The following is a 23,971-nucleotide window of genomic DNA, read 5'->3' as shown; positions in this document are numbered from 1 at the left end:
ATAATGTGTGTTTGGGCTCCTTGTGCTGTTTCAGTCAGTTTCAGAGCACCCTTTGTCCATAGGTAGGTACTAATATAAAAATACTGAACATGGTTCTGGCAGTCCAACAATGTACTCCTTAGTGAACTCCATAATGAACTGACACTTGTTTCTCAATGACAGATATATCATATTATTGTGGGCTGTAACAGTGGTGGGGAGGAATTCCCTTTTTCCTTGGGATGTACAGTCACTATCAGAAAATTGCGGGACATGAATCTCCCCTGCAAGTTGGCAAAGAAATTTGCATTGCTATGCAAGGGATCAATTATTTAGTCATATTAGTTGCTTGTGAATTAATTTTCCTAGCATGACAACATCTTCACCAGTTACTACCAGCCATACAAATTGATCCCCCCCCCCCCTCTCTCTCTCCCCCTCCGCCCCTCCCCCCCTCCCCCACCTCCCTCTCTCTCTTTCTCATTCCACCCCCGCCTTACTGTGCCCCTTCCACTTCTCCACCACCTGAATGTATAACTGATCCATTTCCATTCAGTTCCACTCATCTCACTTTTGATACCAGCAATAATGCAGAAGTAGGTTTACTTTTGTTACCAGCAATAATGCAGAAGTAGGTTTAAAAATGAATAAAAAAAAGGAGTGCGGGTAGGCTACTACGAACAGTGTAGTGAACGCATTATTGTAGATAGACACGAAGCCCACACCTACCACAGTAGTACAATTTTATATGCCAACTAGCTCCACAGATGATGAAGAGATTGATGAAATGTTTGATGAGATAAAAGAAATTATTCAGACAGTGAAGGGAGATGAAAATTTAATAGTCATGGTTGACTGGATTTCAATAGTAGGAAAAGGAAGAGAAGGGAAGTAATAGGTGAATATGGAATGGGGGTAAGAAATGAAAGAGGAAGCTGCCTGGTATAATTTTGCACAGAGCATAACTTAATCATAGCTAACACTTGGTTCAAGAATCATAAAAGAAGGTTGTATACATGGAAGAGGCCTGGAGATACTCGAAGGTTTCAGATAGATTATATAATGGTAAGACAGAGACTTAGGAACCAGGTTTTAAATTGTAAGACATTTCCAGGGGCAGATGTGGACCCTGACCACAATCTATTGGTTATGAACTGTAGATTAAAACTGAAGAAACTGCAAAAAGGTGGGAATTTAAGGAGATGGGATCTGGATAAACTGACAGAACCAGAGGTTGTAGAGAGTTTCATGGAGAACATTAGGGAACGATTGACAAGAACGGGGGAAATAAATACAGTAGAAGAAGAATGGGTAGCTTTGAGAGATGAAATAGTGAAGGCATAAGAGGATCAAGTAGGTAAAAAGACAAGGGCTAGTAGAAATCCTTGGGTAACAGAAGAAATATTTAATTTAATTGATGAAAGGAGAAAATATAAAAATGCAGTAAATGAAACAGGCAAAAAGGAATGCAAACGTCTCAAAAATGAGATCACAGGAATTGCAAAATGGCTAAGCAGGGATGGCTAGAGGACAAATGTAAGGATGTGTATTCGTGTATCACTAGGGGTAAGATAGATACTGCCTACAGGAAAATTAAAGAGACTTTTGGAGAAAAGAGAACCACTTGTATGAATATCAAGAGCTCAGATGGAAACCCAGTTCTAAGCAAAGAAGGGAAAGCCGAAAGGTGGAAAGAGTATATAGAGGGTCTACACAAGGACAATGTGCTCGAGGACAATATTATGGAAATGGAAGAGGACGTAGATGAAGATGAAATGGGAGATATGATACTGCGTGAAGAGTTTGATAGAGCACTGAAAGACGTAAGTTAAAACAAGGCCCCAGTAGTAGACAACATTCCATTAGAACTGCTGATAGCTTTGGGAGAGCCAGCCCTGACAAAACTCTACCTTCTGGTGAGCAAGATGTATGAGACAGGCGAAATACCCTCAGACTTCAAGAAGAATATAATAATTCCAATCCCAAAGAAAGCAGGTGTTGACAGATGTGAAAATTACCGAACTATCAGTTTAATAAGCCACAGCTGCAAAATACTAACATGAATCCTTTACAGATGAATGGAAAAACTGGTAGAAGCCGACCTCGTGGGAGATCAGTTTGGATTCTGTAGAAATGTTGGAACACGTGAGGTACTACTGACCCTACGACTTATCTTAGAAGATAGATTAAGGAAAGGCAAACCTTGTTTCTAGCATTTGTATACTTAGAGAAGGCTTTTGACAATGTTGACTGGAATACTCTCTTTCAAATTCTGAAGGTGGTAGGGGTAAAATACAGGGAGCAAAAGGCTATTTACAATTTGCATAGAAACCAGATGGCAGTTACAAGGGTTAAGGGGCATAAAAGGGAAGCAGTGATTGGGAAGGGAGTGTGACAAGGTTGTAGCCTATCCCCAATGTTATTCAATCTGTATAATGAGCAAGCAGTAAAGGAAACAAAAGAAAAATCTGGAGTAGGGATTAAAATCCGTGGTGAAGAAATACAAACTTGGAGGTTGCCAAGGATGATCTTGTACTTCTGTGTGAGACAGCAAAGGACCTGGAAGAGCAGTTGAACGGAATGGACAGTGTTTTGAAAGGAGGATATAAGATGAACATCAGCAAAAGAAAAATGAGGATAATGAAATGTAATCAAATTAAATTGGGTGATGCTTAGGGAATTAGATTAGGAAATGAGATACTTGAAGTAGTAGATGAGTTTTGCAATTTTGGGGAGCAAAATAACTGATGATGGTTGAATTAGAGAGGATATAAAATGTAGACTGGCAATGGCAAGGAAAGCATTTCTGAAGAAGAGAAATTTGTTAGCATCGAGTATAGATTTAAGTGTCAGGAAGTCGTTTCTGAAAGTATTTGTATGGAAGTGAAACATGGACAATAAATAGTGTAGAGAAGAGGAGAATAGAAGCTTTCAAAATGTGGTGCTACAGAAGAGTGCTGAAGATTAGATAGGTAGATCATATAACTAATGAGGAGGTACTGAACAGAATTAGGGAGAAGAGAAATTTGTGGCAAAACTTGACTAGAAGAAGGGATTGGTTGGTAGGACATGTTCTGAGGCATCAAGGGATCACCAATTTCGTACTGGAGTGAAGCATGGAGGGTAAAAATCATAGAGGGAGACCAAGAGATGAATATACTAAGCAGATTCAGAAGGATGTAGGTTGCAGTAGGTAGTGGGAAATGGAAAAAGTTTGCACGGGATAGAGTAGTATGGAGAGCTGCATCAAACCAGTCTCTGGACTGAAGATAACAACAACAACAACGACAACATTATTTCCAAGTCTACCCTTCTTCACTCTAGTTGTATGTGTTATCAAAATCAAGTCCATTGTATTACTGTATAAGTGTAATAATTCTTAGTTTCATTTTCCTTGATAGTTTAACTATGACCTAAGTGTGCTAACTTGTATCGTTTGTTTTGAACTTTCCTTTCTCATGTGATGCTGGAACATGTGTTGTTAGTTTCTGTAATAGCATGTCGCACCCTAGAAAGTGCTTATTATATAATAATTAAGTGAATCACAGAGAAACCCATTTAGTGAACACATACTAAAATACTTTCTGGAGAGCTTCATATTAATGCTGTCTTGACATCCAATTGTCAGTTGTTTACTGCTGATTTTTTTTTTTTTTTTAATTAAGATTGAATCAATCTGTTGCCCTCACAAAACTGTTACTGCAAAAACACATCACCATGACACAGGCATCCCAGAACCACTTGTGCTCTCTCCGCGAGTTACTTATACTCTGCAGTCGCATGTCTGAAATTGTATCCATTGCTTTTGACCATTTGGAGGAGCATTCCAGACACCACCTCCGTAAGTCATCCAACTTGCTGTCATCTTACTGCTGCCTCGGGGCACCACTGTCCATTCCCTGTTGTACCCACAGTGTTCCTCCTTATCCGCCCAGCATAGTTGATAAACACTGCCCAGCTGACCTTTTTGACTTACCACATCTCTCAGAACTCCCTACCAACTTTCCACCAAAACCCCCAGTTCCACAGAAGTTTCAGTCCTATCCAACCATACTGGACTTGTCAAAGACCTGCTTGCCTTCTTCTGACCCCTGCAAAGGAAACGCTTCTTTGCCAATAATCCCTCCACCCTAAAACATGTTAATTTGAACATTGAACCATGCCTCTTCCATTTCACACCATCATCCAACAATGATCCTCCCCCCTCCCACCTAACCACCCATTGATCACCTTCCAGGAATTCCTTACCTCCATCTTAGCTTCGCCATCCATCCACATGTCCCTTCTTCAGAACACCTACCTTTCAGTAGAAGAAAGAACAGCCATACACAACTTCAAAACAAATCCTGACTTAATCATCCTATCTGCAGACAAAGTGTCCCACCAACATTTTTATGAATCACAGTGATAACCACCTGAAGCCCAATCCTAGTAGAACTCAAGTGAGCGCCTTCCACTTACGAAACAGGGAAGTGCAGCAAAAGCTGGATGTCACATGACGGGGAGAGCAACTGAAACATTGCTCAACACCAGTCTACCTAGGTGTCCCACTGGACAGGGCTCGATCGTACAGGCAGCAGTGTCTAAACATGAAACAGAAAGTCATTGCTTGCAATGGGATACTTAAGAAGCTAATTGACAGCAGCTGGGGAGCAAATCCACACCTCCTGAGGACTTCTGCACTTGCACTTTGTGTATCAGCTGCTGAGTATACTGCTTCTGTGTGGAATGCTTCAGCTCATGCTAAGCAAGTCAATATTGAGGTCAATGATATTGCAAGGATCATCTCAGGATGCTTGAAGCCAACAGCAGTGCAGAAATTGAATCCGATTGTTGGAATAGCCCCACTCAATATCCGGAGGGCCATTGCTGCAGACAGTGAGAGAACAAACCAGGAGATGACTGCCAACATCCTCTGTAGGGTCATCAGGCAGCAAGATCCCACCTTAAATCCCGCTGGAGTTTCCTTGCTAGGACTGTGCCACTGGAGGGAGCACAGGAGGCAATTTGTTTTGCAACATGGAAGGGCTCACTGCTCACAGATGAATCACCAAAAGAAGAACTAGTTCCTGGTGCAAACCTACAATATCCTACAATATCCTCAGTCACCTAAGAGAGGGCGTCCCCCGATGCAAGACCAACCTGAAGAAATGGGGAATCCTCCCAGCAAGCGCACACACCTCTTACGTCTGCAGGGCTGAAGAAGATCCGAGCCACGTACTTGTATGCCACCTCCTGTATGTTTATAAAGGAAATGACAAAGCTATCACAGCTACTATTTTTTGGAAATGCTGACCGGACACGGAAATGAATGAATGACCTGGCAGAAGGCCTTCGCCAATTATGTGACTCCTGCACCTATAAACTCTGCCAGAGTGATCCCATCCCAGAAGTCCAACACAACCTCCCTGTATAAACCCTTAGGCCCTACCCAGAACATCTCCCCTGAATCCATTTCCCTCCTCGCCCATATGACACCCCACACACCTTATACATGCTCTCCAAAATCTGCAAACATAACAATTCTGGACACCACACTGTGGCTGGTTATTGTGCTCCCACTGAAAGAGTTTTGACACTCACTGACCAACATCTCCAAACAATTCCCCTAATCTAGCCTTCCACATCAAAGACACCAACCACTTCCTTCACCGACTCCCCATCATCCTCACCCCTTTACCCCTGTACATCCGTATACATCAACATCCCTCATGCCCATGGTCTTACCGCTATTGAATGCTACCTTTCCCATCATCCATCGAACTCCAAACCCACTACCTCATTCCTCGTACACATTACTAACATTATCCTCATCCAGAACATTTGAAGAGAAGGTATATAAACAAATCTGCATGTGTTCTGTTCAATGTCATCTCAGAGAAAGTAATAGTGTGTGCAACAGGTGTGGGCTGGAGTAGAGATGGATGGTAACTTCAATTGCCTTGCATTTGCAGATGACATAGCACTACTAAGTGAATCAAAGCATGAGTTGAAAGGAATGTACCAGAAAATGGACAGTTATGCATAGAAGGTAGGGCTCAAAGTGAATCAAGACAAAACAGAGAATGGCGGAGGAAGAAAAACGAGGAAATCTACCTTCTGATGTGACAACCAACCATCCTACAGAAGATAAAGAGCAAAAGAATACAATGGGTGGGCCATGTAGCCCATATGCCAGATGGAAGACAGGCGAAGATGGCACTAGAGGGGAAAACAAACACCAAACGCCCAGTTGGATGCCCAAGGCAGTGCTGTATCAACGACCTGGTGAAGGGCTTAGCAGCCCTGGGATATGAAGACACGTGGAGGAACCGGGCACAAAATAGGAAGGAATGGAGGCAGTTTGTGGAAGCAGCGATTGGTCTGCAGGGCCTGTGATAACTGGATATCTATCTATCTATCTTATCTATCCATCCATCCCTCCATTAGCACCAGCATGGCACCCTCCTATGCCAACATTTTTATGGGCCATCTAGAGGAGACCTTCCTAGCCTCCCAAAACACCAAACCCCTAGTCTGGTTCAGGTTCACTGATGATATCTTCATGATCTGAACTCAGGGCTAAGACACCCTATCTTTATTCCTTCACAACCTCAACACCTTCTCTCCCATTCGCTTCACATGGTCCTCCTCAACCCAGGATGTCACCCTCCTAGATATTGACTACCTCCTCTCTGATGGCTTCATGTGCACCTTTGTCCACATTAAACCCACCAACCACCAACAGTACCTGCATTTTGACAACTGCCATCCCTTTCACACCAGAAAATCCCTCGTACACAGCCTGGCCACCCTGGCTGGTGTATTTGCAGTGACGAGAACTCCCTTGCTCAAATAAGCTGACTGTTGTCAATAAGGCCTTCACAGACAGGCACTATCGCCCAGATCTAGTCCACAAACAGATCTCTTGCGCCATTTCCCCTCACCCCCAGTTGCCCTACTACCCCAAGAATCAGCCACATAGGAGTTTCACCTTCATCGCCGAGTACTGCCCCGGACTGGAACAACTGAACTGCATCCTGTTCAGGGGCCTTGATTACCTGTCATTATGCCCTTAAATGAGGGGCATCCTACCAGAGATCCTTGACACCCCTTAGTGGTATTCCGTCACCCACACAACCTAAACATCATCTTAGTCCATCCCCAAGCTGCTCCCAATTCCGACCCCTTGCCACAACGATCATATCCATGTGGAAGACCCAGGTGCAAAACCTGCCCAGTCCTGTCACAGGTTTATCCTACCCCATCAGGTGTCGGGCCACCTGTGAAAGCAGCCACGTCATTTACCAGTGCTGTAATCATTGCACAGCTTTTTATATCAGTATGACTACCAACCAAATGTCTACCAGAATGAAGGGCCACTGCCGAACTGTGGCCATGAGTAAAGTAGACCACCCTCTGACACACCATTCAGCTGAACATAACACACTGGATTTTAATGGCTGCTTCACTACCTGAGTCATCTGGATCCTTCCCTCCACCACCAGCTGGAACTGCGCAGATGGGAGTTACCCTTACAACACATTCTCCGCTCCCATAATTATTCCAACCTCAACATACAGTAACATATTGTCCCCACACCCTCCACCCACAATTTCCGTCCCCTCTGTCCTATCATCTTCTCCCCATTCTCATCTCCAGTCCTGTTTATTTGCCACCCTCTGCAAATACATCTGCCCATCTTTCCCCACTCCTCTCCTTTTTTTCCCACATCCCTGCCCTGCAACCTCCCTACATTGCACCTGTTGGCAGTCTAGTCCCTGCACGCTCCATCAGACAGACAGCATACCCACCTGTACACTACTGTCCCTTCTCTTCCCCTCCCCCCCCCCCCCCCCCCCCCTCCGTTATCCTCAAGATGGTGGAGTTGGTGGTCGTGTGTGCATGAAGTGTGCTTGCTTGTGTGTACGGGTGGTGTGTGTGTGTGTGTGTGTGTGTGTGTGTGTGTGTGTGTGTGTGTGTGTCAGATATAATTTATAAGCACTATTGTATTATCCTTGATAATTGTTATTATTAGCTCTTTTTATATGATTTCTGATTCAAATCTTTAATATCTTTCTGAATAATATTTGCAGGATGTGAGAGTTGGAACAACACAATCAACTCTGCAGAGGCCCACAGAAAAGGAAAATGTGGCTGAGGGTTGTCTGGGTGTGGATCATTGTGCCCAGAAAGATAAATGTCCACCTCATAGCACATGTGTAGCTGACTGGGAGCAGTTTCGGTGTCAGTGTGATATAGGTGAGTGGTACTAGCTTGTAGAAGGCGTTGCCATATTAAACAGCTATGCTGAGAATAAATATGAATTCAAGAGCTTCATTTTATTTACAAAGAGTTGTTAAAACTATCTAAAATAAAGATGGTGAATGAATCTATCATGATTGTTAAGAAGAAAGAACCACCCATTTTTCATGTGTAGTTTGAATGTCAGTGGTTTTTAATGATCATGCAGTGCAAAAATATTATTAAAGTATACATTGCTACTGTTACACAGCAGGAACTTTCACACATCATGTTTCAGGATATCATATGCATATTCTCTTGATCAATTTGTCATTTTCTTACACTACTTCATAACTGCAGACAGCATTCAGTACCACCAGTTGCTGTCTATTGTATTGCTTTCTTTGACTTTCTCTTTTATAATGGCGAGTGACTGCAGTGTTGAAAGCCTTTGAGCTGGCTGGCAAAAGGGAGGAAATTTCATAAAAGAATGGGCAGGGCCATATACTTTTTAAGAGTCCAAAGCTGGGTTTCAGTCCAGATAACCAACACGGCATTTGTGTCCTCCATTCCCTGCACTCCAGGCAGTTTACAGGGACAGCTATCTGCCACAACAAAAAAGGTACTGTTTGAAGAATCCTTTTACAAAGATAAAAATGTAGCCAGTTGTCGCTCTCCAGAGGACAGCATGAAAAAACAATGTTGTCTCAGCAGTCACAGAGGCCAATGTGAGAAATGCTGTTGCGTCAGTAGCCACACAGTGGAAGAATGTTCTGTTTTAACTTTTAAAAACAAGCATTCCTATTGACATAGTGCTATTTTACAGAGAACCCATGCTTTCTCAATCAGGTCCATTTCAGAATAATATCATGGACTGGAAGTAGTATTCTGGCTTCCTCCTCACACCACAGCACTATTGGTTGATAATCATGAAATCTGCAAGAATAGGAGTTTGTTTAACCATATTATTGAATTCTCAGTGGGCGGAACTTGCAGTATCTGTTACCTTTGACCAGCGAGATTCCTGCTACAGAACAAACAGCCTTGTTTCAGAGCATTAAGATGGAAAATACGTGCTACTAGGTGATGGAAGATTAAACTCATGGAGGGAGCCTTGCTGTCATATAGAAATATGTCTCCATCTTAGCACTGACTGCAGAAGGGAGGTTGAACTCAAAGTCTCTAGCCACTGCTGCTGCTGCTTTCTGCAGTCAAGCTGCAAAAATAGGCCAGCATTGCAAATCCCGATGTGGTAGCAACACAATGTTAGATAACTTCCTTCTGGAGGCAGTAGCACAGTTTTAATGTCTCACAGCCATCTAGTTGCTTTCATTAAACACTTTGGAGATTTTATTGGTGTTTGTAGCTATTTTTCCGTGTTCTTCCTGTAATTCACGAACCATATTTGCAGACTTTGGTAATATATGCAAATTATTCTCATAACTATGCTTTTATCATGCTCACCCACCTGTGCCAAGGTTAGACATTATAATTATGGTCCCTTGTCCAGTTATTAAATTTTGATTCAGTTATGTCAGTGGGTAATTCATGTGTCACAATACCAGGAAGGAAAGTTGCTACAAACCATATAGCGGAGATGCTAAGTCACGATAGGCACAACAAAAAGATTCACACAATTAAAGCTTTCAGCCATTGTCAGCAGTAGACACACACACACACACACACACACACACACACACACACACACACACGTAAATGCAACTTGCACACACATCTGCAGTCTCAGGGAGCTGAAACCACACTAATCCCCTAAATCCCAGAAATTTTATGTCCCCCAGGATTTCTCTAATGACATTGTCACAAAAAAGTCATTAAATTCAAATTCTCCTTCCTTTTGCTGTAAGGACTACATACCCAGGCTAATGTGTGGTACCCATAGGCAACAGAGTTTTTTAGCTTTCTTGATTGTTGGTAGATTCTGACATTTCTGGTAGATTGCCAAGCTAAAATCTTAGTGTAACATCAAATCAGTTGTATGAGTGGTCTTAAATATGTAGCAAGTAACATCATGTTTGATGTAATGCAAGTTCATCTTGGTATCAGCAAGTCAATAATCCCCCCCCCCCTCCCCCCCCATCCACTTTTGAGGAGGCATATTAAACTATAAAATCTTATTTTTGCAATATGATATTAATTGGTCTTTCATTTAGCACCAAATTGGATTGTTGACATTGATGTGCAGGAAGTGTGTGTTTAAAGTCACCTGATTTCAGCTTACTATAGTTTGAAAACTTCTAATCATGTTTGGATCATCAAGACTTTTGAAGGAGGACTGTTTAAGGTTAAGACTCAAAACAGTTTGTCAGAAGAATCTACAAGGTATAAGCATCCAAGAACTTTTTAGATAATGGAAACTCAGGACAGGAGAGACATATTAATAAGAAAAAGAATTAAAAGTAACAAATTTTCCCTTGTATTGGCATCTTTCTTAAAGTGGAAGAACTGCATGACAATCATGATACTAGAGATTTAGTGTTTGATGATTACTTTGTCTCTATTCTTCCAGCTTTCCATTTCAGCAGCTGGTAAGCCGAGTCTCTTCGACTGTCTCACATAGAAATATATTTGTACTCTATGTGCGAATCTTTGCTTTCATTATCATTATCATTATCATTTTCATTCTGAGGCCTTATAAGCAATAACATGTACATTGATTTGCACATTTCCATTGAAACTGATACAGATTACTTGCTTCATTAGATATGGGGATGTTTTAAAGCCAGGAGAATACATGTGTATTCATAAACTTTGAATTCATGTAATTAACAGACAACCTAATTAAAGGAATGACAGATAATTGCTAACAAACTAATTTTGAAAACATAGAATTAATTGATCACTTTTAGTTGTAAAATACCGCAGGCATCATAAGATCATCTGGTGGTACAAAAGTTATAGGTATGAAAAAGATCTACTTCTGAGAAGAAATAATAAATGGTAATTTCTGTTTTGTAACTATGACTTCTTTGAACCAGCACAGTAAAGGAAGTTCCACACTAAATTTTTATACTTTCAGTTTGTCTACTGCAGAAATAGTTTATTTTTAAATAGGTCTTAGAGAATAGGTGTAATAAAAATAGTTTATTGAAGATTGAAATATTTTAAATATTCGTTTCTAGCATTTAAGTTAATTTCTACATAGCATTAAACATAAGGTTTCAGTATCATTCTTGTACTTATAATTCATAATTGGTTTTTAATTACAGGATATGTTGGTACATCGTGTGTTGGAGTATGTGAGATGAATCCCTGTGCCAATTCAGCTCGATGCATCAAAGACAATAATCCCCCCCATGGTTACCATTGCCAGTGCAATTCTAGTCAATATACAGGTAGGTTTTCAATGTAAAGTTTCTCTATGTGCGCATGGGGCGGGAGGAGGGGGGGGGGGGGCAGGGAGTAATGAAGGGATAAAGATATAGCTACAAGATTCAGGAGACATGATTATTCCATATCCATTGACAAAGAATTATATCATCACTGATAAAGTATGCAAAAGGTGTATTGACACTTTTGCTATCAGAGATACGACAGGAAGATAAAAGAGGGGAAAAAATAAATAGTAAAGAAACTCGACAGACTCTGGAGATGACTAAGAACTATGAAAAATGAATGCCAGCAGTGTACAGCGCGCGCGCCCACACACACACACACACACACACACACACACACACACACACACATTTTTGCCTGAGACTAATGTTTAGTGAAAAAGTCTGTGGTGCAAACCAATGACCAGTCTATTGGCCTGCTTGTTGAAAGAGCACAACCATTCTTCACCATGGCACTAGGAGGGGAAGGGTGGTACACCCATCGCTCCATGCACCTTTTACCCTTGCCAAAAATCATGTATACTTGTTTGATACCAGGCTAAGTGGACATGGTCCATCCTGTTAGCAAGCTGACTGCTACAAAATTTGATATTGGAGACCTCATTTGTCTGTTTGTAGTAGTTTATGTAAAAGAATAAACTGGTTTCATTTCAAGGGAACAAAGAGACAAACATTATTTCGTGTCTTTAAAGAAAATTTGACTCGCTGATTATAAAATATTACTGGTTGAATCCTTTGCAATATGTAGGTTCACTACTGTCCCATCAGAAGCAAGGTTTATATGCTATCAGCATGTTAAGTCTTTCAGTTATTACAGTAAGCAGGTGGACTACAATTGAACTGTTAGTGATACTGAAGCCACTTCTTATAGAGTTTGAAAAGACTAAATTCTGTGTGATGTTCTTAAAAGTATGGAGACTAGCAAAAGCTAAATTCAGTTCCTCTGCACAATTTTCAAGCCAGAAAACATTTTTTGGAAAGAACATACTCTTTAATTTTGTATTTCTTTTGTTAAAAATGTATATGACAGTAAGGCATTAAATAGAACTTCTGCTTTATTGTATTTATGTTTCTTATCTTGGCTAATTCATATGTGAATAACTGGTGTAACATACTCATTACTTGCCACTCAATAGTTCTGTAAACGTTTATAAAACTATTTAAATTTCAAGGAAGCAGCCAATAAGGGATGGTCCCATTGCGCTGTGATTATCCTGTTTTACATGCAGTTATCTGGATAGCTGAAGTGGTTCAAGTTTTAGTCTGGCACAAATTTTTAATATGTCAGTATTCAATAGAAAATCTATAACTAATACAGCTGATGTCAAGGAATTGACAGTCAGCAAATAAATTTTGAATTTTTTAATATGGTGATTCCGTTTTACACTACTGTCCTGCGGTCTCTGCAATTCTCTTAGCATGTTGTCTTTCTCATGATTGTGATGTCTTATGATTCTGTTTCCAACTTTTTTTCTTTTTGTACTTGTTGTCCAGTGAGGATAGTAAGTTGCCAACTTCATTAATCCTGCTTGGGTATTTAATCTGACTTTTATGTATTTATATCCAAGTTTCAATTAAGGAAACTACTTTGAGTTGTGTTATTTACAGGCCACTACTGTGAAGTCCCCGTGGATCAGCCCTGCCCTACCAGTTGGTGGGGTTTCCCTGTTTGTGGCCCTTGCCATTGTGACACTAGCAAAGGTTATAATGCTGACTGTAATAAGACAACAGGAGAATGTTACTGCAAAGTAAGATTTTTCCTCACAGTTTTGCTATTTTATCATCTTTTTTTCATTTATAAAAAGATGTGGTCCTCCCTCTATTTCATAATCAGACTTGATGCAGACATGAAGCTGCCCAACACTGTGTTAGCTAGTTGGTTATTTGCATATGCTACGGACCATAATTACATGTCTCACTTTGATTGGAGAGAGACAGTTTTACCATTATATATATATATATATTATTAAGCTACTTTTTTAATGTTTAAATTTTTTGTTACTCCTTACAAAAAAGGGCATATATGCTTTTACACTGAGATGACAAAAGTCATGGGAATATTCCGAATATTGTGTTGGACCTTCATTTTAGCAGCTATGCTGCCACTGTGGCTGTCCATAATTGAGAAAGTGTTTCTGGTGAAGGATTTTGTACATGTTTTGTGCATGAACTGACCTCTTGATTATGTCCCATAAATGCTCAATGGGATTCATGTTGGGTGGTCAAATCATTCACTCGAACTGTCCAGAAAGTACTTCAAACCAACTGTGAACACCTGTGGCCCAGTGACATGGTGTATTGTCGTCCATAAAAATTCAATCGTTGTTTGGGAACATGAAGTCCATAAATGGCTACAAATGGTCTCAAAGTAGCCAAACATAGTCATTTCCAGTCAATGATCAGTTCAGTTGGACCAGAGAACCCAGTCCATTCCATGTAAACACAGCCCACACCATTATGGAGCCTCCACCAACTTACGCACTGTCTTGTTAACAACTTTGATCCATGGCTTTATGGGGTCTGTGCCACACTCGAACCCTACCCTCAGCTCTTACCAACTAATTCGGGATTCATCTGACCAGGCCACAGTTTTCCAGCTGTCTAAGGTCCAACTGAAATGTTCACAAGCCTCAGAGAGGCATTATACGTGATGATGTGCTGGCAGCAAAGGCACTTTTGTTGATCTTTACCTGCCACAGCCGTTAATGCCACATTTTACCAGACTATCCTAACGGATACATCCTCGTTCATCACTCATTGATTTCTGCGGTTATTGCACGCAGTATTGCTTGCCTGTTAGCACTGACAACTCTCCGCAAATGCCAATGCTCTGGAACGTCAGGTGAAGGCTGTCGGACAATGCGTTGTCCATGGTGAGACGTAATGCCTGAAATTTGGTATTCAGGGCACGCTCTTGACACTGTGGATCTCAGAATATTGAATTCCCTAATGATTTACAAAATGGAATGTCCCAAGTGTCTAGCTCCAACTACCATTCTATGTCCAAAGTCTGTTGATCATGTCGGAAACCTTTTACATGAACCACCCGAGTACAGTGACAGCTCCACTGATGCACTGCCCTTTTATACCTTTATGTTGTACTACCACAATTTGTATATGTGCATATCGCTATTCCATGACTTTTGTCAGTTCACTTTATAACTTAACTAGCAGCATGAAATGAAACTTCTCAAATGGTATGGAATTTCTATAAACTAATGTAAGAAATTATTCAACAGTGGCACAAAGGCTGAAACAGTATTTTGAACAATCTTAGCTACTAGTTGATATATCAATGAAAATAATCAATTTTTGAAAATATAATGTAATTGGATAGATAAAAAAATCTATTCACCTAGCAGTGGCAGGAGAAAGCACACATAAAACTGTTGAAATTTCCAGGCTTTCAGAACCAGTGGCTTCTTTTTCTGGCACAAGGGTTGAAGAGAAAGGAGGAGAGGTGAAGGAAAGGACTGGTGAGGTTTAGGGAGGGGAGACTTACTGGATAGTTATTGATAGTTGGGGACTCTACTGGATGAGATCTGAAAACCTGAGAGCATAAAAGTGGAAGACAGCGTAATAAGCAAGACAGGGATTATTGGTAAAACATTATGCCCAAATTAGTAAGAGTGGAAAGCAAAGTGCGTTGTATGTGGTAGAGGTGGCTTGCAGGGAAAATAGGCAGGTCAGAAAATGAAGTGAAGAAAAGAATATTTACTGAGAAGAAATGCTGAGATCAAAGAAATTAATGTAAATTTAAGCCAGGTGGTTAGTGAGAACCAAGGACGTACTGCAACATAAGTTCCCACCTGCAGACTTCTGAAAAAGTGATGTCTTGGAGAAAATTCCAGATGGCATGTGAGGTGAAAAAGGTAATGAGGTCATGACCGTCATGTTGCATAGCCTGCTCTGCAACAGGGTATTGTGTGTTGCCAGTCTCCATCTTCTGCCTATGCCCCTTCATCCTAACTTGTAACTTTTTGGTAGGCCGAGCAGTGTTTGCATAACAGTTGGTACACAAAAATGTGTTCAAATGTGTGTGAAATATTTTGGGACTTAACTGCTAAGGTCATCAGTCCGTAAGCTTTCACACTACTTAACTTAAATTATCCTAAGGACAAACACACACACCCATGACTGAGGGAGGACTCGAACCTTTGCCGGGACCAGCCGTACAGTCCATGACTGCAGTGCCTTAGACCACTCGGCTAATCATGTGTGGCGGTTGGTACACAAGATGTGTTGTTTCACAGATGACTCTCCCTCAATAGAATATGTTCTGCCAGTTACAGAGCTGGTATAGGAGCTGGTAGGAGGGTGCATAGGGCATATCTTACCTGAGGATGGTCACAGGGGTAGGAGCCATACGATAAGGAAATGGGTGCAGAAGCGCCATAGGGTCTGACACAGATATTGTGGAGATTAGGAGGCTGAGAGAAGCTGTTTTAGTTGTGGTGGCCAAAATGTCAGATAGAATGGACCACATTTCAGGGTATGATTGAAGGAAGCTATAGCCTGTCGATGTAGCTGATTAATACAGGCAAGACCAGGATAAAACTGTGTGACTGGAGGTGTACTTCCAAGTTGTTTTTTGACAGGATCAGCAATACCAGGACTGGATGCGACAGTTTTTCCAATATGCTTTTGAATTAGGCTGGTGGGGTACTTACTTCCAATGAGTGAAGTGGTGTATTGCTGTAAAGAATCTGCATCTGAGCAAATATGTTTGTCTTGAATGCCAAGGCTGAATGGGAGGGATCGTTTGACATCTAAAGGATGGCAACGGTCAGAATGTAAGTATTGTTGTTCCGTAGTAGATTTAAAATTATTTATCTGGGCTTCACTGAGGATGAGATCAAATTCAAGGAGAGTGGCATGGGATTTGGAATAGGACTACGTGAAACTTGATTGAGAGAATGTATTTAGAAATTCCAAGAATTTTAACAGGTGAGCCTCACCATGAGTCCATATGGCAAAAATGTCATTAATGTATCTAAACCAAATCACGGGCTGAAGAATTGTAGATCCCAGGAAAGCACCGTGGAGGCATTTTGTAATAAGTCTCTGTCTTGCATATTAGCTTACCCTCCACCATTAAGCTCTTAGGTTTTCATATCTTGTCTGGTGCTGTCACCAACCATCAGTCTTTCATTCTTTTCCCATTCAGTAAGTTTCTGCTGACCTGGAGTTCCAGGTGACTGTTCAGAACTTTCCCTGTTTCCCATACTGCATTGGTCTTTTTTTCTTCACTCTGTTCCTTACTCTTCAACTTTCCGGCCAGGAGGAGGAGCCACTAGCTCCAAAAGCTTGCGGATTTCAATACCTTTACATGTTTTTCCCTCTGCCATGGCTTGGTGAGTAGATTTTTTTATCTATCCAATTACATTAAAACTAATGTTTAGAATGTTTAACAAATACCAGTTATAAAAATGTATGAACTAAAGCAAAAGGATTAGAAATACCTCTGCTACATTAAAAATAGCTCGAAATATGCACAAAACTGAAATATTCAGTGTTGTCTTTGAACAGATTTTTGTGACCTTCCTATTTTCTTTCTTCCATCTTTGTGTCCATTAAAGCTACGACTTATTAGCTTTACTACCTCAGTCAATTCGAGTGTGATTCATTGTTTTCATTTAATTGTAGTCTAGTAATAAAATTTGCAAGACTTGGGTATTAATTTTTGCTCTTATTTTCTCCTTGCTGCATCTTAGATTTAAAGACATAATACTTGTAGTACACAAAGGAATTGAGCAATAGTCAAGAAATTTGCTCATTACAAAATTGAAAACTATATCTTAGTTTGGGATGGGGAACTGAATTTGTTTATTGTCAGATATTAATCTGATATGACTGATGAAGCTGTTTATTTAATTTCTTCCGTAAGCCAATTCTGTCTCTAGTGATACTGACTCATATGGAAATAAAGATCACTTTGAAAAAAAAGTGAATAATTGGTGTATCATAGCCTTTCTCAGCACTCAACAGCTCTGTAAATAGTTATAAAACTCTAAAAAAGAAAGGGAGACAACACCAAAGGTTGGTCCCATCACCCCGTGATTATATATGCTATTCTTTCCTACACTTTTTATCATAAAGTGGTCTGTTAATTACAGTTCTTCAGTGTATTTTCACATACATTATGATAGTTTTTAAAAATTTTAACCATTATTTGCATTGAAACAGTGCTGAAAAACATGCAATAGAAAAGGTTGTAACACACAGTACCTGCTAATGCTCTATAAGATCACGTCAGTAAGGACCCTTTAGATCAGTTTCTGATATCAACTGAGAATGCTCATTTATTTCAATACATTAGTTGTTGTTGTTGTTGTTGTTGTTGTGGTCTTCAGTCCTGAGACTGGTTTGCTGCAGCTCTCAATGCTATTCTATCCTGTGCAAGCTTCTTCATCCCCCAGTACCTACTGCAACCTACATCCTTCTGAATCTGCTTGGTGTATTCATCTCTTGGTCTCCCTCTACGATTTTTACCCTCTACGCTACCCTCCAGTACTAAATTGGTGATCCCTTGATGCCTCAGAACATGTCCTACCAACCGATCCCTTCTTCTAGTCAAGTTGTGCCACAAACTTCTCTTCTCCCCAATCCTATTCAACACCTCCTCATTAGTTATGTGATCTACCCATCTAATATTCAGCATTCTTCTGTAGCACCACATTTCAAAAGCTTCTATTCTCTTCTCGTCTAAACTAGTTATCATCCATGTTTCACTTCCATACATACCTACACTCCATACAAATACTTTCAGAAACGACTTCCTGACACTTAAATCTATACTCGATGTTAACAAATTTCTCTTCTTCAGAAACGCTTTCCTTGCCATTGCCAGTCTACATTTTATATCCTCTCTACTTCGACCATCATCAGTTATTTTGCTCCCCAAATAGCCAAACTCCTTTACTACTTTAAGTATCTAATACCCTCAGCATCACCCGACTTTAATTCGACTACATTCCATTATCCTTGTTTTGCTTTTGTTGATGTTCATCTTATATCCTCCCTTCAAGACACTATCCATTCCATTCAGCTGCTCTTCCAAATCCTTTGCTGTCTCTGACAGAATTACAATGTCATCGGCGAACCTCAAAGTTTTTATTTCTTCTCCATGGATTTTAATACCTACTCCGAATTTTTCTTTTGTTTCCTTCACTGTTTGCTCAATATACAGATTGAATAACATCGGGGAGAGGCTACAACCCTGTCTCATTCCCTTCCCAACCACTGCTTCCCTTTCATGCCCCTCAACTCTTATAACTACCATTTGGTTTCTATACAAATTGTAAATAGCCTTTCGCTCCCTGTATTTTACCCCTGCCACCTTCAGAATTTGAAAGAGAGTATTCCAGTCAACATTGTCAAAAGCTTTCTCTAAGTCTACAAATGCTAGAAACGTAGGTTTGCCTTTCCTTAATCTAGCTTCTAAGATAAGTCGTAGGGTCAGTATTGCCTCACGTGTTCCAATATTTCTATGGAATCCAAACTGATCTTCCCCTAGGCCGGCTTCTACTAGTTTTTCTATTCGTCTGTAAAGAATTCACGTTTGTATTTTGCAGCCGTGACCTATTAAACTGATAGTTTGGTAATTTTCACATCTGTCAACACCTGCTTTCTTTGGGATTGGAATTATTATATTCTTCTTGAAGTCTGAGGGTAAATACATTAGTAATCTGCATCTAATTTGAAATATATTTATGTTGTGTGTTTTCTATGAAATATGAGAAAAATTTGGGATCTTTGTTCTAACATTTTGTTATTAGTATGTCTTATTCTGTTTTACAGGAAAATCATTTCCAACCACCTGATTCGGAACGCTGCTTTGACTGTGAATGTTATTCTATTGGTTCATTTGGGAATCAGTGTGACTCAGTTACAGGTCAATGCAGCTGTCGTACAGGTGTGATAGGGAGGCGATGTGATTCATGTCCAAACCCATATGCAGAAGTAACACTCAGAGGATGTGAAGGTAAATTGAAAACAGAAGTTAACCAAAATTCACAGTAAGACTTTTTTCCTCGGGTAATGGTCCAGTCACAATAATATGAGCACTACAAGTCCATTGTAGTAACACGATTCACGTGGTCCATCGTACTTCACATAGTGTGGATCAGGAACTGTCTGCTAGGCATGCCCGATGTAAAACTGACTGGGCACGGCCCGTGCTGCCTGAGTTGTTGTTCCGCTGGCAGAGGGCGCGGCCTAATTCTCGTGTGCCCTCTGGTGGACGGGACTTTACTTGCGGCAACTCCTGTCCGTGATGCGCCGTGCCGATGTGTGCCTCCCGCGATCTTTCTGGTGGCTACTGCATCCATGTTTGATGTCAATGTGCAATAACAACTCACAAACTACAGCTGACAGCAGTAGCAGTGGAGGGTATGTAAAGCGTGTCAGAATATTCAGAAGACAATGCAGAAACGGAACAATTTATCTGATGTCCAGTGGCTTTTGGGCCAAGGGTGAAGGCATTTCCAAAATGGCTAGGTTTGTAAACTGTTCTGATGCCACCATGGTTAAAGTATACTGTGCATGGCAAAAAATAGTGCTATACAAAACCGGGGGATAATGGTGCACCACAGGCCATAGGTGACAGGGGTCAGCAACTGCTGCGGAGATGTGTATGGGTGAATAGATGTGCAACTGTTGAGCAACTGATCACCCAGATGAATAAAGGGGCTACCAACAGTATTTCCTCAATGAACATACAGCGAACATTGCTGCATATGGGCCTCTGCCGTAAGCATCATGTTCATGCATCCATGCTGACTGCTGTTTATTGGCAACAAAGGCTGAAATTTGCACATCAGTACCACAACTGGACTTTCACTAAGTAGCTGCAGGTGACTTTTTCAGGTGACAGGTGGCCATTAGTGTGTGTGGCATGAAACGTCTGAAAGCAAACACACTGCAACCATTGTTAGAAGGGTCCAGGATGGAGCGTTAAGGCCATGAGAATGTTTTCGTGGTGTTCTATGGGTGATCTTTTCATTTTGGAAGGCATGGTACATCAACACAAGGATGCATCTACCTGTGGGAACCATATCCATTCCTATGTGCAGTTTGTTTTTCCTTGGCATATGGTGTCTACGAACAGGACAATGCAACGTGTCTTACAGCTCAAAGTGTATGTGCATTGTTCAAAGAGCACCAGGATGAGTTTACTATACTGTCCTGGCTACCAAACTTCCTGACTTTAGACACAATTGAGAATCAGTGGGAGCACCTCGAGCACCATAGATCCTAAACCGAGAAACATAGTGCAACTGGTCATGGCACTTGAGTCAGCATGGTTCCACATCCCTGTTGGTAACTTCCAGAACATCTTCCAGCTTGTCTCGCAGTGGTCCATGGTGCAAAAGGCTATTATGTAGACTTTTGAGAGATGGTCACAGTAATGTGACTGGAGAGGGTAAAAAGTATAAGGCACAATGAATTACAATTGTGAATGAAGAATGTAATACATTTGATCCCTTAGAGGCCACCTGGGTCAGCTCTGGTGTGCTGCCAAAGAAACAGTATTATTTAAATAGTCACAAACGAGTGCTCGGTCTACTGTAATCTGCATTACTGTTGTTCAGTCAATATGTTCAGTGCTACGCACAACCTGTACTTCATTGTATCTTACGTATTGCTCTATAAAGTACTATGTCCCATAAAGCGTGTTTGTTCTTACTATACTATGAGTGAGGGTTACGTTTTCTCCGGATGTTACTGTATTTACTCAAATCTAAGCTGCACTTTTTTTCCCATTTTTGTAATCCAAAAAACCGCCTGCGGCTTAGAATCAAGTGCAAAGTAAGCGGAAGTTCTGAAAAATGTTGGTAGGTGCCGCCACAACTAACTTCTGCCGTCGAATATATGTAGCGCTACACAGGCATGCTTTGCAGGCACAAAGATAAATACTGGCGCCAAAACCTCTGCGTCAGAAAAAAAAAGGTGCAAGACGAGCTTTTTTCTCTGCCCCCAGTTTTGACCACTGCATTTTCATACATTATCCAACGAAGTAAATACAAATTCCGTATTGTTCATCTTCGAATGTAGCAGCCTTTCAATGTACTACGAAAATCTGACTGGCAAGACTGTTTGGGATGTTTGTCAACATGGACAACTCTACGTTCTGAATTTGTTCATACCTGTGACAAGAGATGGTTGTTAACAGGAACTTTTATGAATTGTGAATCACATGCAGTATTCTCTTCACCATAAGAATGTATTCCTACGTGTTTCCTGCTATCTCATTTAAATCCTGTCTTCCTAATAAACTACGAAACTAGAGTGAGACAACAGCAAACGCGGAAGAATATACATATCATGTCATGTTTATATTCGTATTATTCCTGTGCTGAATAGTGATACAGTCGAAAATGAAGCACGGCAACTGACTAGATTTTTAAACCTAAGATGACTCTAATTTCTATACAGAATGTAATGTACTAAAGAGGCGTCTGCAAAAATTTTCAAACGGAGAAAAATTTTCGCTAAACTTTCGTTCAGAACATCTATCATACGCAGTCTATTATTTGGTTCTTGTTGATCATTATCAAAGAAAGCGGCAGTGTAAGTAACAACAAATAGCAGTCTCTTGCCATTGTTTCACTAATGAGATGATTCCTCTTTCTTTTTTTTTTAATTGTAAGTGGCGGTAGCATGCACAAAAGCAAGCCATGCCGCGAGCAGCAACAGGCCGTAAACACGCATTATCAGAATGCGACAAACAAGCATGGCACAGTACAATAATGCATTTTGAGCGTAGAGTGACGGAAACACCTATAACAAAGAGAATGGCACTTATCAGATCAAAGAAAAACAAGCAATCAATTCAAACCAGACGAAGCACTTGAAAAAGGCTCTCTAGTATAAATACAGACAGAGTGCCTGACGCATAGCAATGACAATGTGGTAAAGCTTAACTGCTAAGTTTACCACACGCACCAAACTACTGTAGCTGTATCGTCATTCATTCGACCGAAGTTGTCTCATATTACAATGGACCAACTTGGTTTCGGTTGGGAGGTGCGGTCTAAAATGTTTCTCCCCTTTGAATTTTGAGTCTCAAATTTCAGGTGCGGTATAGATACGGGATATTTTTTTTCCTTTATTTAGAGTCTCATTTTTCGGGTGTGGCTTAGATTCGAGTGCGGCTTAGATTCAGTTAAATACGGTAGTTTTACATTTATCATTGTTGTACCAACTTGCACCTTTGTAAGAACCGGCCAAGTTGTTATTTGATGAAATGTGCAAGCTTCTCTCAGCATGTTACTGTGACAGAATGAATGTCATTGCAACTCATTTAGAATTTCAGCATTGTCAGAAACACCTGCACCAATCTTACAAAGCCTGGGCTGCAGAATTCCACGGGCTCAGCCATCATTGTAAACTTGTTGCTAGTACCCATCACGAATCCTTCTCTGATCTCATGGTGCATGATGTTATTATTTGAAGAGGAGTTACACACTGATGCAATGTGGCCTTTCTTTCGACACTTGTTGCAAAGAGCCCAATGATTAGGGCAGACAGCATGACCATGTTGGATGAAGTAGTACAGGCAAGATGGGAGAGGATTGTTGCTGATGATGTGATGCGGTCTGTTGTTGCTGTGGCTGTAACCGACGCAACCCCATGCAATGCTGAGTTGAAAGTTGTATAGCTGCAACAGCTTCCCCATCATCCTGATCACTTGCAGTGTACCTAACAGGGTTTGATTGAGCAACTTCTGATACCTCCCCCAAGGCAACAATCTGACTGGCTGTGGCCTGTGACACTTCAAAGGATTGTGTTATACTGAGCACATCTGTATACGTTGGATTCTCACAATGAAGTGCTTTTTCACAGAATTGGCTGTTACAGTAGTGCTGATGGACATTAACTGTATCTCTACAATAATATGCTGTATCTCTACAATGACTGTCTCAGCAAACAAATTGTTTATTGACTTGTGCATGTTCAAGAATCCACTAAAAATACAATTGAACGCAGGAGCTGCAGTGACTTTACTAAGTGCATCCCCTCACACAGGTTTCATGGAAGTTTGTTAGGTACAATAAACAGCAGTTTACGATCCTAGGTAATTTCTCTTCTCTTGTCTCTTACAAATCTGTTGTTCACATTCTCACCTTCCTTGTTGTGGGTCGTTTGCATACCACAGATGTGTTTGGGTTAGAAAGCATTTAACGCTTTCATTTTCTCCATTGTCAGTGAGATAAATTTAGTGTCAGATCAAGTTCCATATCAGAAACTGGAGTCTCTCTGCTCTGAATTTTTGTCTCTGTTTTACCCTGGGCTTGGTTGTGCTACTGGTTTTCTTGCCCACATTACTATGAAAGAGTTCGCCTGCCCTTGTAAAAAATTTTTTCCTGTCCACAGCAGGTGCCAATCGTGTTGCGTGACTGTGTTAAGGCCGA

At 40.8% G+C, this 23,971-nt stretch overlaps 1 protein-coding gene across 1 annotated transcript in view; it reads left to right on the top strand.

Moving 5' to 3' along the window:
* LOC126116362 (protocadherin-like wing polarity protein stan) overlaps positions 1–23,971 on the top strand; it is a 365,097-nt gene that overhangs the window by 174,799 nt on the left and 166,327 nt on the right. The window contains exons 21-24 of the mRNA XM_049915035.1: positions 8,055–8,220; positions 11,430–11,555; positions 13,164–13,303; positions 19,356–19,539. Of these exons, the coding sequence (XP_049770992.1) occupies positions 8,055–8,220; positions 11,430–11,555; positions 13,164–13,303; positions 19,356–19,539 (616 nt within the window). The remainder of the gene's footprint in view (positions 1–8,054; positions 8,221–11,429; positions 11,556–13,163; positions 13,304–19,355; positions 19,540–23,971) is intronic.

Source organism: Schistocerca cancellata, chromosome 1 (genome assembly GCF_023864275.1).
Source record: "Schistocerca cancellata isolate TAMUIC-IGC-003103 chromosome 1, iqSchCanc2.1, whole genome shotgun sequence".
Classification (NCBI taxonomy): Eukaryota; Metazoa; Arthropoda; class Insecta; order Orthoptera; family Acrididae; genus Schistocerca; species Schistocerca cancellata.
Note: the sequence above shows the minus strand (reverse complement) of the source record. Positions and strands in the feature narration are given on the sequence as shown.